Source organism: Lipotes vexillifer, unplaced genomic scaffold, assembly GCF_000442215.2.
Source record: "Lipotes vexillifer unplaced genomic scaffold, Lipotes_vexillifer_v1.1 scaffold1113, whole genome shotgun sequence".
NCBI lineage: Eukaryota > Metazoa > Chordata > Mammalia > Artiodactyla > Lipotidae > Lipotes > Lipotes vexillifer.
Window position 1 is genome coordinate 1,108,717 of NW_006777938.1, and position 14,095 is coordinate 1,122,811.

General features: G+C 40.8%; 1 protein-coding gene across 4 annotated transcripts in view; it reads right to left on the reverse strand.

The window, feature by feature from the left end:
• Positions 1–1,640: 1,640 nt before the first annotated feature.
• LOC103090117 (rab GTPase-activating protein 1-like, isoform 10) overlaps positions 1,641–14,095 on the reverse strand; it is a 282,259-nt gene continuing 269,804 nt past the window's right edge. For 2 of the 4 annotated variants that reach the window (XM_007451371.1, XM_007451370.1), the window contains 5 exons: positions 11,521–11,625; positions 9,137–9,220; positions 5,774–5,845; positions 3,454–3,651; positions 1,641–2,436 (listed from right to left, as the gene is read on the reverse strand). In XM_007451371.1, coding sequence (XP_007451433.1) covers positions 2,284–2,436; positions 3,454–3,651; positions 5,774–5,845; positions 9,137–9,220; positions 11,521–11,625 — 612 coding nt within the window. In that variant the 3' untranslated portion in view covers positions 1,641–2,283. The remainder of the gene's footprint in view (positions 2,437–3,453; positions 3,652–5,773; positions 5,846–9,136; positions 9,221–11,520; positions 11,626–14,095) is intronic. The other 2 variants (XM_007451372.1, XM_007451369.1) reach the window with 2 other exon arrangements.

Genomic DNA, 14,095 nt, shown 5'->3' on the forward strand with positions numbered 1-14,095 from the left:
AAATCTATGGATGGCCATTGTAATCTTTTAAAAGAGTTAAAAGAAAATGAAAAAGACAGATTTATTAAATGTTTGGAATATGTGTACCTAGTTATTTTGTTTAAAGAAAAAAAATGTAATAAGCTATGAAATTGAGCCAGGTCTACAGATAAGAACTGGACCCAGAGCTATTTCTCTCTCAACTACCATTTAAGGAAAATTATGCAATTTAGGCATTCTGTGAAATGTAAAAAGAGCTCTGTACAATAGAATTATGAGATTCACAAAACACAAAAGAACATCTTTAATTTAGCTAGCCATCTGATAAGGCAACTTGTACAAGGCTTCTTGGGATCAAAGCGTAAAGTACCAGTAAAGCTAACAAATTGTATTAAATGATTTACAGAAACAAGTACCAAGATGCATTTTTCTAGCCATTATATTCTGCAAAAAAAAAAAAAAAAAAAAAGGGAAAAAAATTTAATTTTTCTAAACCACGATGTTGGGAATGTTAAAGTCAACACAGATACTCAGAATGCTATTTTCCTTTTGGGTGAAAGGAAATGAAAACTATGATGAGAGATGTCACGACAAAAAAAAAAAAAAAAAAAGAATTCTGTAAGAAAAGTATTATTTGATGAGTGTAAAGAAGGATAACAAACAACCACATCAGTTTTATGGGCTGTAGATGATACGAACACTTACCGATGAAAGGGATTTCACTTTTTAGAGTTTAATGATAATTTTAGAGGAAAGGATCCATCATGAGCAACTTGTAGTACATGCTCCTGGAGTTGAGATGGCTCTTAGATGATTTTTACTTCCAAGAGTGTGTTACTTTTAACTGCAACATATGGCACAGATGAGAGTCACTCTGGCACTACAGAGTTTGAGATACTTTGCAAAGAATATGTTCAACAGTGAAGCCAAGCATGAGTATCAATAAATGTTACTATACATAGCTGACAGTAGTTTGGTTGCTGTAAAGGACCAAAGCCCTCCAAAATAGCTTAAAAAATGGGAAAATTAGTTTTTCCCTTACCAAAGGATTTCCTGCAAGGACTATTTATAAAGACATGTTAAATATAATTGAAAAAAATATTTCCATCAACTTTTAAACAATAGCTTTACCTTTCCATGAAATAAGCATTTCTATAAAGGTTGTATATGCAATCAAAAATGTTACAAATGCATTTGCATCTCTTCATCTAGGGGTACCAAGGGCACATTTTTAGGAAGCTACAGAAATCAGAAAAAGTTGCCTAATATTAAACTAAGATGATATGAAGCTGACTTCTATTTCCCATTTCATAACTTTAACAAAATATTAGTGTTTCCTTAGCAAGTATATGTCAACATTAAATGAATACTCTGTCCCTGGTTCTACATTCCATTCTAAGCACAACAGCTGTTCCTGGGCCTTTCTAGGCTTCTCTGGTGAAGGTTTCCTAAAGATGCAACTCATAATATCCACTTCTGACTTTACATTTGCCACAAGTCACAACTGTGTTCTTACTTAGGAACTCGCAATTCCCATGTGGAGCTCTTAAAAGGACCTGTTAGAAGACCAGGACCAAAATGATTTATTTTATCCTGCATTTACCAAAATCTCAGTTCTTTTAATCTAGTGTGTGTTTTCAATAGCCTATCTTATCCCATGGTTCTTGGCACTTCATTTCCAGATGTACCCAACAGAAAATAAAAATAAACTAACTGTCTTGGGGAACTGTTCAATCCCAGGTCTGTTCTTTCCTTTGGATAGGATTATCGCTATCCTGGGCATCACTTTCAGGAGGAAACCTGACAGTGGTCATGACTGGCCCCACAATGTGCTTTATCTGAATAAATCCTGAAAAGTTAAGAGGTTTAGGTTGCAATCTTTTTTTTTTTTTTTTTTTTTTGCTGTGACAAATACCTGCCTATCACTTCAACCTTGGAATAAAAGACAACTTCATTTTTATGTAAGATAAAAATAATATGAATAATTAGTTCTAAATAAAAAGGATTTAGTTCTGAATTACTTATTTGCAACCAAACATCAGGCATGTAAAATAATGTGTAATACTATGATGGATCGGAACACAGTCTTCCATGAACAAGCACAAAAACAGGTATTCGACATAAATCAGGTTAGTTTAAATAACATCCCTTTTTTAAAAGTGTCATACAAGAAAGAGTAAGAGCTACTGAAAGATCCTGGCTTGCTTTCTGGCCTCCTTTCCTTCCTTTTAAAGGGACACCAGGAATCATCCTGGGTTTCCGTTGCTTTGATCGTTGTGCTCTTGTACTTGGGTGAGGCTGGACCTATGTGCTCTCCTTGGGGGGCTGGGTGGCCTGTGGCGGCTGCAGTGGCTGCGTTCCCGTGGCCGTTTTGATAGAGTTAAGGGTTTTGCTAAACCAAGAGTTTTTTGCAGCTTGGATTTCATTCATAAGGGCTCCCCTCTGATGTTCAAGTTCCTAATTCAAGAAAGAAAATCATCTGAGTTACATAAATATCTTCTCTCTGCCAAAAAAGTTAGAGTATAGCTTTTTGGAATCCACAGGTCTACACAGCCGCAGTTTTCTTCCTACAAAACCCAGGTGAGATTTAGTTGGCTTCTGAATGCAAGAAAAAAAAATTAGAGCTAAAAGAATTACCACTAAAAACCAGAATCTGTGCTTTCTCTGATCAGTGAAATGAAACCTCATTTTACCCTTTTTTCCCCCGGCAATTTAGGTCCAAATCTAGGTTTAGGCTGCAGCCTAAGAGAAGATGTTTAAAACCACAGGTAAACGTAAACATACAGATGGAATGAATTTTTACTGATAGTGTAAGCATGAATAAATTCTAGTTCCAAACACATGGCCTGTGCCCCTGAGGACGTACAAGGTCAGAAGCAGAAAGAGTTCAAGATCATTAGTGTGGCGCAGCAGGTGCCATGGCAGGGCACGGCAAGGGTGAGGGTCACTGGTAAGAAGGAAGTGGGAACAGTCCATCAGAAGCCAGGACTGCTTTTCTAATTCCTATATCCTCCAATATGGAAAGAGATTATGGGGAAAGGGATTTGGCAAAATCAGGTAAAGATGAAAAGAAGCTCCGAAGAAAGAAAAGAATGGCTGTCAGCCAACGTTCAACTGTCAGGGGAAAGATAACAGGAGGGGTTTGGCCTTTCAACTTTCAGGATCAGCTAAGTGACCAAGTTCAATGGGAAAGGACCATGGCCAAAAAATATCAGGGTAAACTAAAAAGGCACATGCTTAAGTTCTCACAAGATATATATAGTTTTAGTTATTAAAAATTTATTTAAAACTATGTGTTTATATCAGTGTTTAAAAATGATGTAAAATGCAACTCATTTGTGGGCAGAAAATGTATTCATCTTATATGGTAACATCATATGATTCTGAGCTCGACAGGCCGACTCTCCAGTACTAGACTATCCTAGACCACTAACTGTTTATTTTTTTTAATTGATCTTTTATCAAATCACCAACCTGGATTTTACACTTGGCCTCCACCAGCTGCAGTTTGGTTTGTGCCAATTCCAGCTCCATCTCTCTCAGTTGCTTCTTAAGAGAGTCCTTCTCATCATCCAATTCAATTCCCTGGTCCTCTCTGCTTATGGCTGCTACTTTCAAAGCACCCTCCTTGCTGAAAATGTCACTGCAGTGTTTACATGCCATCATTTTGCCCTGAAATATCCAAAAGAGATAACCAACATCAAACTGCATTTCATAGCATAAATCATGTCCTGAAACAATGCAATATGATTTTTCTTTAGACACTGCTTGTGGCCATCAAATGCAGGCCCATTTATAAAAGTAACTATTTTTCTTGTGCTATGACCAAAACAGTTATAGTCGGCACAAAACCCAACTATCCAAGACAGGTGCTACTTTTTCTTACAGTGTCTCTAGAGAGACTCTGGGGATAGAAAGTATTATAGCATTTCTTTCAAATCTTTTCTAGAAACTTTGTACTACCATTACCCTTACTAGATGCCAAGCCCCGTGGCATATATGCTACATGCATTACCTCATTTAGTTATGATTAGGTATTATCACCCCCATTTTATAAATGAAGAAATTTAATAAGAGTTTAAGTAACTTCCCTGTGGTAGACTGAGGAAGGTCATTATGACTAACCTAAGTCTACCCCTGCAACAAGTGAAGTATACGTCCTTTTGTTCAAGTGAAGATGATCATTACTGTTCAAGGTGATAAAAGCAACTCTGCCACATGCCTGGATTGCCAATCAAGCACAGAGCACTGAACAATGGCAACTCTTTTCAAGACAACAGTGCTACTGTTTTCTTAAAATATCTTCAAAAAGTTTAGAGATAAGAGACACTACAGGGTTTCCCTGGTGGCACAGTGGTTGAGAGTCCGCCTGCCGATGCAGGGGACACCGGTTCGTGCCCCAGTCTGGGAGGATCCCACATGTCGCGGAGCGGCTAGGCCCGTGAGCCATGGCCGCTGGGCCTGCGCGTCCGGAGCCTGTGCTCCCAGAGGCCACAACAGTGAGAGGCCCGCGTATCGCAAAAAAAAAAAAAAAAAAAAAAAAAAAAAATTGATCTATTTTGATGTCCTACTGTTACAAGCTCAGCATGTCCATAACTGTAACTATACCCATCTCTTCACACACACACAAAGCAACTCTGCCCACACTTCTGTGTCACTGTGCATTACCCCACCATTTAGGCCTAAAGACTTTGGTGTCATCTTTCCATTAGCTTCTCCTTCACTCCATATTCAGCTGGTCATAAAATTCTTCCTCTTGATATGTCCAAGCATGTGTCCCAGGCCTGAATCCCCAAAAGTCACCTTCTCAGAACAAAGTTCCTATTTTCAGTTCTCATGTCTCAGATTTTCAGGTTACAACTTTTAAAATATGTATTTACTGAGCATTTATTGTGTGCCAAGTACTAGACTAAGTACTTTATTAACAGGATCTTATTTAATCTTCAAAATGACCTTATGAGGTAGGTAATATTGTCTCTATTTTACAGAATACAAAATAAATCTGAGAGAGGTTAAATAACTTGTCAAGTTGTTAAGTGATATACGAAAGTGCCTAGAATGCATTTATTTACTAGTATAAAGCTGAATATATTCAAATAGAATTATATCAGGTTTCTGTAACACTGGCCCCAAGAGCTGGCTATACCAACGCTGCTTCTTAGGAATACCAATCCATTTGGTTTACTGCTTTTTCTATACAATAAACAATCACTTTTTTCAAGCAGGTAATCAGCATAAGGAGTTTTACCACCAGGGGGCAGCATAGAAATAAATGCTGCATGTTTTCTTTAAAAACAAATCTCTACTTTTGGTGGAAAAATCAGTTACCCAATGTGTTTCCTCCAGCTGAGTTCTATACTGCCCATGGTGTCCACTGTTTAAGAGATTAATGGGATGATCCTACTGGGTTGCACAATGAAGTCACATCAATTCAGGCACAGTTGGGATGCAGGCTGCTGAGGGCTCGGGTTTCCAGGTTTCCAACAACCAAGAAAGCTCAGGGGCCTCTTGTGACAATGCTGAAATCCTACCTCCTTTCCTGTTACCTGTCTCTGACAGCCCAAAAGATTTCTGGGAACATAACCTTTCATCTGGCCCACACCCCAGTCAGAAGAGGGACCCTATTCACCCTAATTCCTAACTCCTTTAAAACAAAGGTGGGGTGGGGTCGTGTCTACAGGCTGTCCTGCCTGTGGTGCATCACCACATATTGGGATCCTCCTATCAGGTGCTCACTCAAGACTACATGAATTTGGAAGAAAGTGTATCACAGGACTGTTTCATTCTTCCTCACCTTTACCACTTCCAGCTCCTCCTTGCTGGCTGCTTGCTGTTTCTCGAGTCTGGTACTCAACTGGGAACAGATCTACGAGAAAGAAAAGAGCTACTTTACTAGAAAGTAGAATGTCTCTTGTAGCATGTGCACACAGCTGTTTATTCATTCACATCTCTGATGCTATAAGAAATTTTGCAAATGAGTAGCACTGCAAATGCCAGTCATTCCCATAAAACAAGCAGCAGAAAGCCTGAGAGTGTTCCCTGTGTAAAGCACACCGCTATCTCGATCAGTAGAAGAAACACATGGGGTAGATTTGCTTTCTTTCTGTCACTAGCTTCTGTGACTGGTCCCAGTGAACTCCTGTCCTCACTTTGGAATCAATCTATAGAATCTTTACTGAGTATCTACTTTGGGCAAGGTACTATCCTAGGAATCTGATGAAAAGAATTCTGAATTTCTTCATGACTGAAAAGTGCTGTGCTGTGATAATCAGTGAGAAAGAAAATGTATGTAAAGGGTTTAATACAGAGCACCATTAAATAACATCTCATTATTATTGATTCTGAAATAAGGTGCTAACAAGTACCAGGAACAGACAGAAATAAGTGCTTGCAAAGCCCCCTAAGATTGTATTAAAAAAAGAAAACAAAAAATGGAAGTTCGAGTCTTGCTAAACTTGAGTGAAATAAGAATTTTTTATTCTGGAAAAAAATGGAATAAAAAAGTTAGGGGATGTCAAATTTTCAAGTGCAATTTGGACTAAAAGCATAAAAGGTCTACCTCTGTTATCAAAACGGACATTTAAAAAAATCCCAGTCTACTCAAAAATAGTTCTAGAGACCTGGGACTAGGTTGAGTTCAGTCTCCAATTTGTCCAGATCCAAGCCTGGAAACAATAAATAGGACTGTAGGGCTGATGTTAAAAAGAAGAGACTTCTCAAGCAATTTTGGCAACAAATAAACCCTTTTAAATAAGCCCAAACATATAGCCAGTAATAGCCAATTCCAACTACAGAATGCATTTAGATTACGTTATATGTTTAATTGTCTTCAAAGAGATGGGTCCGTTGCCTTTTACATTACTTCAAGTGCTTGCCAGATAATATTCAAGGCAAGGATTGCTCTTTGAAGAGTGCTGCATATGGTGGCCACTCACGGCCTGATGAAAAAAATGCTTTTGCAGCAATGGCAAGCTCCATAGCACACGGTCTTTAACGTTCCTTATGTTGCATAATGTCTAATCAGCCCTTCTCCTAGTAACCTAAATTCAAAATCTCAGGATCTCTTCCAGTATTTTCCCTTATCTAGCAAAAAAAATGACTCTTGTGTTTCCTGCTTCTCCGTTTTCATTACTATTTTTTGTAGTTCAGGGCCCTATTTTTTTCCTCCCCTGGACTCTGCTGTTGGCCTCTTACTGCTCTGTGTCTTTCTTTGCCTGTACATCTCTCCACTTGGTTCCACATTTCTCCCTGGACAGAGTAGTGCCAATTATATGTCCCTGGTCATGCCACTGTCCTCCTATAAAGAGAATAAAATCCGAACTCCTCAGGCTATCCCTGAAGACCTTCCTTGAACTAGGCCCCAACTCACCTTTGCTTCTCTCATCTGTACTTGAAACTCTTGCTAAACAAGACTCTTTGTCACTAATCTACCTCCCATGCCTTTGCACATGCTGTTTCCACCTTTCCACCATTTCCATCCTCTCTTTCTCCATCTCCAGATACCCAAACCTCACCTAGCCTTTGAAGCACAACTCAAATCACTTCCTTCTCCAGGAAGGGATTCCTCATTTCCCACATGTAAGAAATTCCCTCTCCTCTTAATTTTGGACAGGTTTTACCTCCGTATTACAAGATAAGCTTCCAGAGAAGAGAAATTGAATGAATTTGTCTTTTATTCCTCCAAAGTAACAAGAATCACATGTAGCGGGCATTAAATAAACATATATTGATTTTGTACATCTGTATGTAGATATAGATATATAGATATAAATAGATTATAAAAGAGAAGAAGATAGCTCTGAAGCCTTATTTCTAAGCAATCTTCCATGAAGGGGCACAATCCTTATGGAAAGGTGTTCATAATATACAAATGAACTAGTTTCTCCCAAAATGCATGAACAATATAACTTACATTTTTATTTATATAGCAACAAAGCATACTCAGTGTATTTAGTGATTCTTTCTAGTTGGCAAGATTAAGGGAGGTTTGTTTTCCTTGTGCTTTTCTGCACTTCCACAAGGAATGTAAATTTCATTTATAAGCAAAAATCACTTTTTAAAAAAGTAAGCCTTAGAGCTTCCCTGGTGGTGCAGTGGTTGAGAGTCCGCCTGCCAATGCAGGGGACACGGGTTCGTGCCCCGGTCCGGAGAGATCCCACATGCCGCGGAGCGGCTGGGCCCGTGAGCCACGGCCGCTGAGGCTGCGCGTCCGGAGCCTGTGCTCCGCAACAGGGAGAGGCCGCAACAGTGAGAGGCCCGCGTACCGCAAAATGTATACATATATAACTGAATCACTTTGTTGTACACCAGAAACTAACACAACATTGTAAATCAACTATCCTTCAATTTAAAAAAAAAAAAAAAAAGTAAGCCTTAGACTTCAAACTCCTCTGTGAGGCAGAAGACCCCAGGGAAATTTCTGGATAAGTAGGTGGCATACAGTACCTTAACAATTCTGGAAAACTGGAACTTGAACAGTCCAGAGTACTTCGGCAACAAGAGGAGTCTCTGCCATGTCCCAGCATAACCAGCAAGGACAGAAGATACTACTGGAGCTGGAATGAAGGCTTTTCTGAGACACGCCACCACCCCCACCCCCACCCCCACGATGGGACTAGAAATGTCCTCAAAGAGAAGAGCACCGCCCCACCATTAAAAGATCTTTTTAAGGTTAACAAGAGGAGGTTAACTGGTAGCACTGGCCTCTGTTGGGTAAGGCCATATAGCCACATGGGAAAAAGAGCTCCCATGTTCTCTACTGTGACAGCAAAGGACTCATGGATCTCTTAGCTGTTGCCATTTAATACAGTGACTAAACTTTAGTGCTCGGCCAAGAAGCAAATGTTACTAGTGTGATCTATTGGAAATTAGCTTCTGAGTAAGGCAGAGACAGGATCCCAATGGTAATAAGATTTCTTGTTCCTCTAAATCTATCAAACATTGAAAACAACCAAGAGATTGTTTTGCTCAATTAAACTTCTCATGTTATCAGCAAGCAGGTCCAACCACTGTCTGTTTCAGAGGAGAAAATGAGCCAACAAGTATAATCAATGCAGTACAGTTACTGTTCTGGAAACTCTAGAAACAAACAAACTTTCCCAAAGAAAAGAGCAAAACAATTAGCTTTATAGTGTCGAAGCCCACAATGGCACATTACCTGTTTATACTCGGCAATGATAGCTGTAGTCTTCTTTATTTCATATTCTGCCTTCTCTAGCTGTTTCCTGAAGACTTCTTTCAGCTAAAAGAGTAAGAATGAGAAACATCAAGACTCAGTCAAAATCTTAATAAATTTCCATGAACATCCATATTCAAGTCTGCCTGATTCATAGTCAACAACAATGTAAACAACTGTAAGTACACACATTTTTCCTACTGCAGTTGCATGTTGGTCATTTGAAAAACCTAATCATCTCCAGAGATACAGAAATCTTACTTTTTTTCCTGCAATGTATACGAATATGAGCAATCCTAGTATAAAACTGCTTATGCTTTTTACTACTTTATAAATATATTGTTAAATAAGTGTCCGTTCAGAAGCTATCTTTATCCTTATGAGAGTCTAAAACAAAACATCAAGGCAGCATTGCATGTACTCTTGATGCTGTGCAATAAATTACTGAAAAAACATTTTAGGGCTTCTTCTTTCATCCCGTATCGACACTGCTGTTACCCCTCAGGAGGTAGGATCAAGAGGGTTTTGGGACTGGAGTCAGACATGGGAGATGGGGACTGAAGAAACACTGACTTTAGAAGAAGTTAAAGTGACATAATGCAGTACGTGTTACAGTAGCAACACTGTAGAAATACTAAATTATGAATGCTAAACCTAAAAGCACAGTTATTTCTGTAGCCTGGCAGCTCTAGAATTCTAGGTATAGAAGAAGGTTAAGGCAGTGAAAAAGCTCAGGTGCCCCCAGATAAAAAGGAAAGAATTCGATTCTCCCACACTGACGAAACAAAAAACAACTCTGGTTAATCTTTAAGTACACAGTCAGAAAAAATTGATGAATTCTGCTTTGCCGCATCCCAAATTATGAATGGAGTATACTCGGTACTTGTAAATACACAAGTTACTGCAATTTATAACTGGTCCTATCATTACAAGATTTCGGAAGTTCTTCATATTTGCTACATTCTAAAATTCTAAGAGCATTTGTAGGTTATACTGATTCAAACTTAGTTGTTTATATTGGTCTCTGTTCTCTGTTAACATAATTCAAGGACTTCAGCCATACCCTTCGTCCTTTCTGCAGTAAGGCCGCACTGACTCAGGGTCAACTGAGATAGCTGAGATGCTTTGAGCAAGTTCATTTAATTTCTCTAAGCTGTAGTTTACTCATCTGACAAATGAGAATAATCCCTATCTCACAAGGGAACCACAACAATTAAAACAGGATATACACACATATAAACACACACACACACACACACACACACACACACACACACACACACACACACAGAGGAGAGGGGCATGGATTAAATTCATTTGCTAACAGCTTCATTCTTTACCTGAAGTACTGAAGTGGGCCACCAAAAAACAGGAAGTAAAGAAAACAGCAAAACCCATCCAAAGGGCTAGATCAAACTGGATAATCGGCCCCCGAATATTTTTGAGTATGTTAAAGAAAAACAAAAATCTTGGTCCACAGTAATTGCCGAGACTCCTTTCATCATTAAAAAAAAAAAATCCTGGAATACTTTTTATAAATCCCGGAAGGTGCTAAATGACACATCCCTTCATTAGTAACCTCACTGGAAGTTTTTCTGGTTGCTCGGATGTAGGTCTTTGAAATGCTCTGTGTGCTGTTTTATATTTAGTATTATTGATGTCTCTGAACTGAACTCATTATAAGTGAGCTAATCATGCCTGGCTGGGACGGACAGAGATGGAGACCATTGGTGAAGCAGCCTGCCCTTCCTCAGGGAAGCCGGAAGCTTTGACTCCTATAGGGTGGAGAGGTCCCTCCTGTCACCTCTGGGTCCTTGGCAATGGTGTGTCTTCCAGCTGCTCAGCCTCAAAACCCATATGAATACTGTAGAGAGCTAACCTCAGGGCTGGCTCCCAAAGGGTTTCTTTTTATTCTCTCAGGGAAGATTTGAGAGCTCTGCCAGGAACAGAAACGTGGGTGCCCCTTCTTCTAAGGCATGGATCGGGAAAATGAAGCGTGACTGATGGAGGTGGCTCCCTGCAGAGATCTCTGTAGGCTTCCAGCTTAGCAATCCTCATAAACCACTTCAGAGAAGTCAAACATCTCGGAGATACAACACGAACTCTGCGGAGGCCTCAAAGCTCTTGGATAATAATTCCAAGTTCCTAAACTTGGAGAAAGCGTACCACTCTTGCTAGACGTCTCAGTCAAGGCAAATTCCTAAAAGCTGTTCAAGGGTGGAAATGCTGCCTCGATTCTACTCACATGTACTGCTTCAGCATCGCCCTTGATCTGAACAAATTTCGTGTTACTTCTCGTTTATAGTATTAATCAACTCCGCGTACCAATACACCTGCGTAAGGACAAGCCCGCCTACGCCTGTTACCTGAGCTGTCTCCTCCTCTTGTTTCCTCTTCTCTTCTTCAGTCTCTACCAGCCTCTGTTTGGTCAAGAGGAGCTCCTTATTCAGCACGTCTGCCTTGTCTTCTGCCTGCAAATCAGAGTCCATCACAGTCATAAAGAAGGTGAAGAAAGCACGTGTATACTTTCTCCAACCTCCAGTTATTATTGTTCCAACATTACCGGAAGCCTTTCTATTCCCTCCGGCTCACCCAGGGGGTGGCTGCTTTCACTGAATGCCAGCCACGTACCACGCACTTAGCACACATTATCTCTCATCCTCACAACAAAAATTATTTTCCAGGTAATGACAGTGAGGTTTGGAGAGATCAAATAAACCTGACCGGGACACACATCTAAGATCAGAGCCACGACCTGAATTCAGATTGGAATGGCACTGAAGCCCATGCTCTTTCTAAACACCTCTTCCACATTTTCAGCTGTCACTACAGCACTCACTCTGAGACTGCGTGGTAAGACTGGATGAAGGGTGGAGCCTCATTTGGAAGCTTCCACCTGGTGGTGCGCGGGGCGGATCCAGAGAGGATGAGCAGACAGGCTGATCCATGGACCACAGTTAGGTGAGAACATTCCAAGACCAGCCCAGGTTAACCTGGCCCACCAGGCTACTCACAATAGCAACGAGTGCAGTAAGGAGAAATTAAGACCAAAAACCCGTGATAGAGACAGCCCTGAGGAAAACTGAAGTAAGGACCAAGAATCCAGGCAGAAAAGACCATATTTCTAGAATAGCCAAGAAAAGCTTGGAGAGAGTACACTGCTCATAATTTGGATACAGAACCAAAATTCACCGTGAAAGCACTGTGTGTTTGTGTATTTAACTTAGCTAACGCGTGTCTGCTTTACACGTTAGGACACTTAGTTCGCCCTTTAGGTCTCGGCTTCAGGTTCACCCTGCAGTGCAGCGTGGTCTGAGCCCTGTCCCCCTCACCCCATCTGCAGCAGCTCCCCACCCCACCGAAGCTCGTATCTCCCTTGACAGCACACAGCACGACCTACAGTGACAAACTGCGTGTGTGATATGTGTGCCTCGCCCAGCTGTCTGCAGCTGTGGGAAGAGGGAAACCTCTCTCGTTTGCTCGTCACTACAGCCCCAGCCCTGAGCCCAGGACTGGGACAGAGCAGGTGCTCCATAAGTGAGTGAATGGACGTGGCGCTCTGAGGCCCTGGAGAAGCAGACTGGGTGGAGGGGGGCGGAATGAGTTCAGCAGAGAAAACCGCAGTTACAAAAGAGAGGCAGCTCTTTGAAGGAGCCATCCCGGGCTGATAGCAGCAAAACGCTGTCCAAGTCTTTGTGAAAACTGGCCCGGTGGCCTTCTGTCTGTGTTTCACCATATCTCCCACATGTCCAGATGGCCAGGCCAGCACAGTCTGCTGGGTCCTGGGAGAGAAACTACATTCCAGCTTCTCGGCTCTGTCTTCCGGTTCCTGATGTCCCACAGCCTAGGGCTTATAGCTGTTTTCAGATAATTTAGAACCGTCGGGTAGTTAAAGTGAAAACATCCCTTTTAAAGACTTTGAAATTTGTTCTGATACATTAGAGTTTAGGGGGGAAAATCTACACAGCAAAACGCGTCCTAATAGTAGAGGTGGGTCTCAAAAAATGCAACATGCATGTTGCAAGTTTTAATAAATCGTAAGATATCAGATGTAGATTATGGAAACTCAAAACTGCGAATTCTAGAGCTGCAAGGCAGATGACAAGTTACCTACAAAGCAGGAGATCCTTCCCAAGGTCTCCAACAGAGGGTCTCCTGGCGGCGAATCATGAGCTTGCATTGGCAGGTGCTCCTCTAATGCCCTGAGAATTTGGTTCAACTATCCTTTGGTTGTTCCACTATGGCATTAGCCTTTGAAAATATTTTTAAATAAAAAATCCAATTTTTCTAGTGGAAAAAAAAATGCTATCCTGATGGCTTCAGCATTCTTAAAAATCTTACCAAATCTGTCTCCCTAGAATGGCAGTCCACTCAGATATTCTACCCCAGAATATCTGAGCGACAGCCCTGCTAATAAAAAAGACTGCACTTTAACCACCTCTTACCGTACCCTCAGCAATCTCCCTTTTGTGAAGAAAATAGTCCTTTTTATAATATATATCATGACACACTGAAACAAATGTTTTCTAAGTTTGGTTTCTTGAAGGGAGATTCACTCAAACTCAAAAGTGAGCCTTTTGCCAACTTCTGGATAGTTAATGCTGTCCTGACATTCAGCAACAAGCTTCTAAAATTCTGCAGCATATCTAGATGTTGTACGATTTTGGAAATATCTATAAGAAAAGGGACGGGACTTCCCTGGCGGTCCAGTGGTTAAGACTCCTCACTTCCACCACAGAGGCAGCGGGTACGATCCCTGGTTGGGGAACTAAAAGATCTTGCATGCCGTGCAGTGCGGCCCAAAAAAAAAAAAAAAAAACAGGGAAAAAACTCACTTCCCTGAGGACATTTTTTTTTTTTTTTTTTTTTTTTTGCGGTATGCGGGCCTCTCACTGTCGTGGCCTCCCCCATTGCGGAGCACAGGCTCCGGACGCGCAGGCC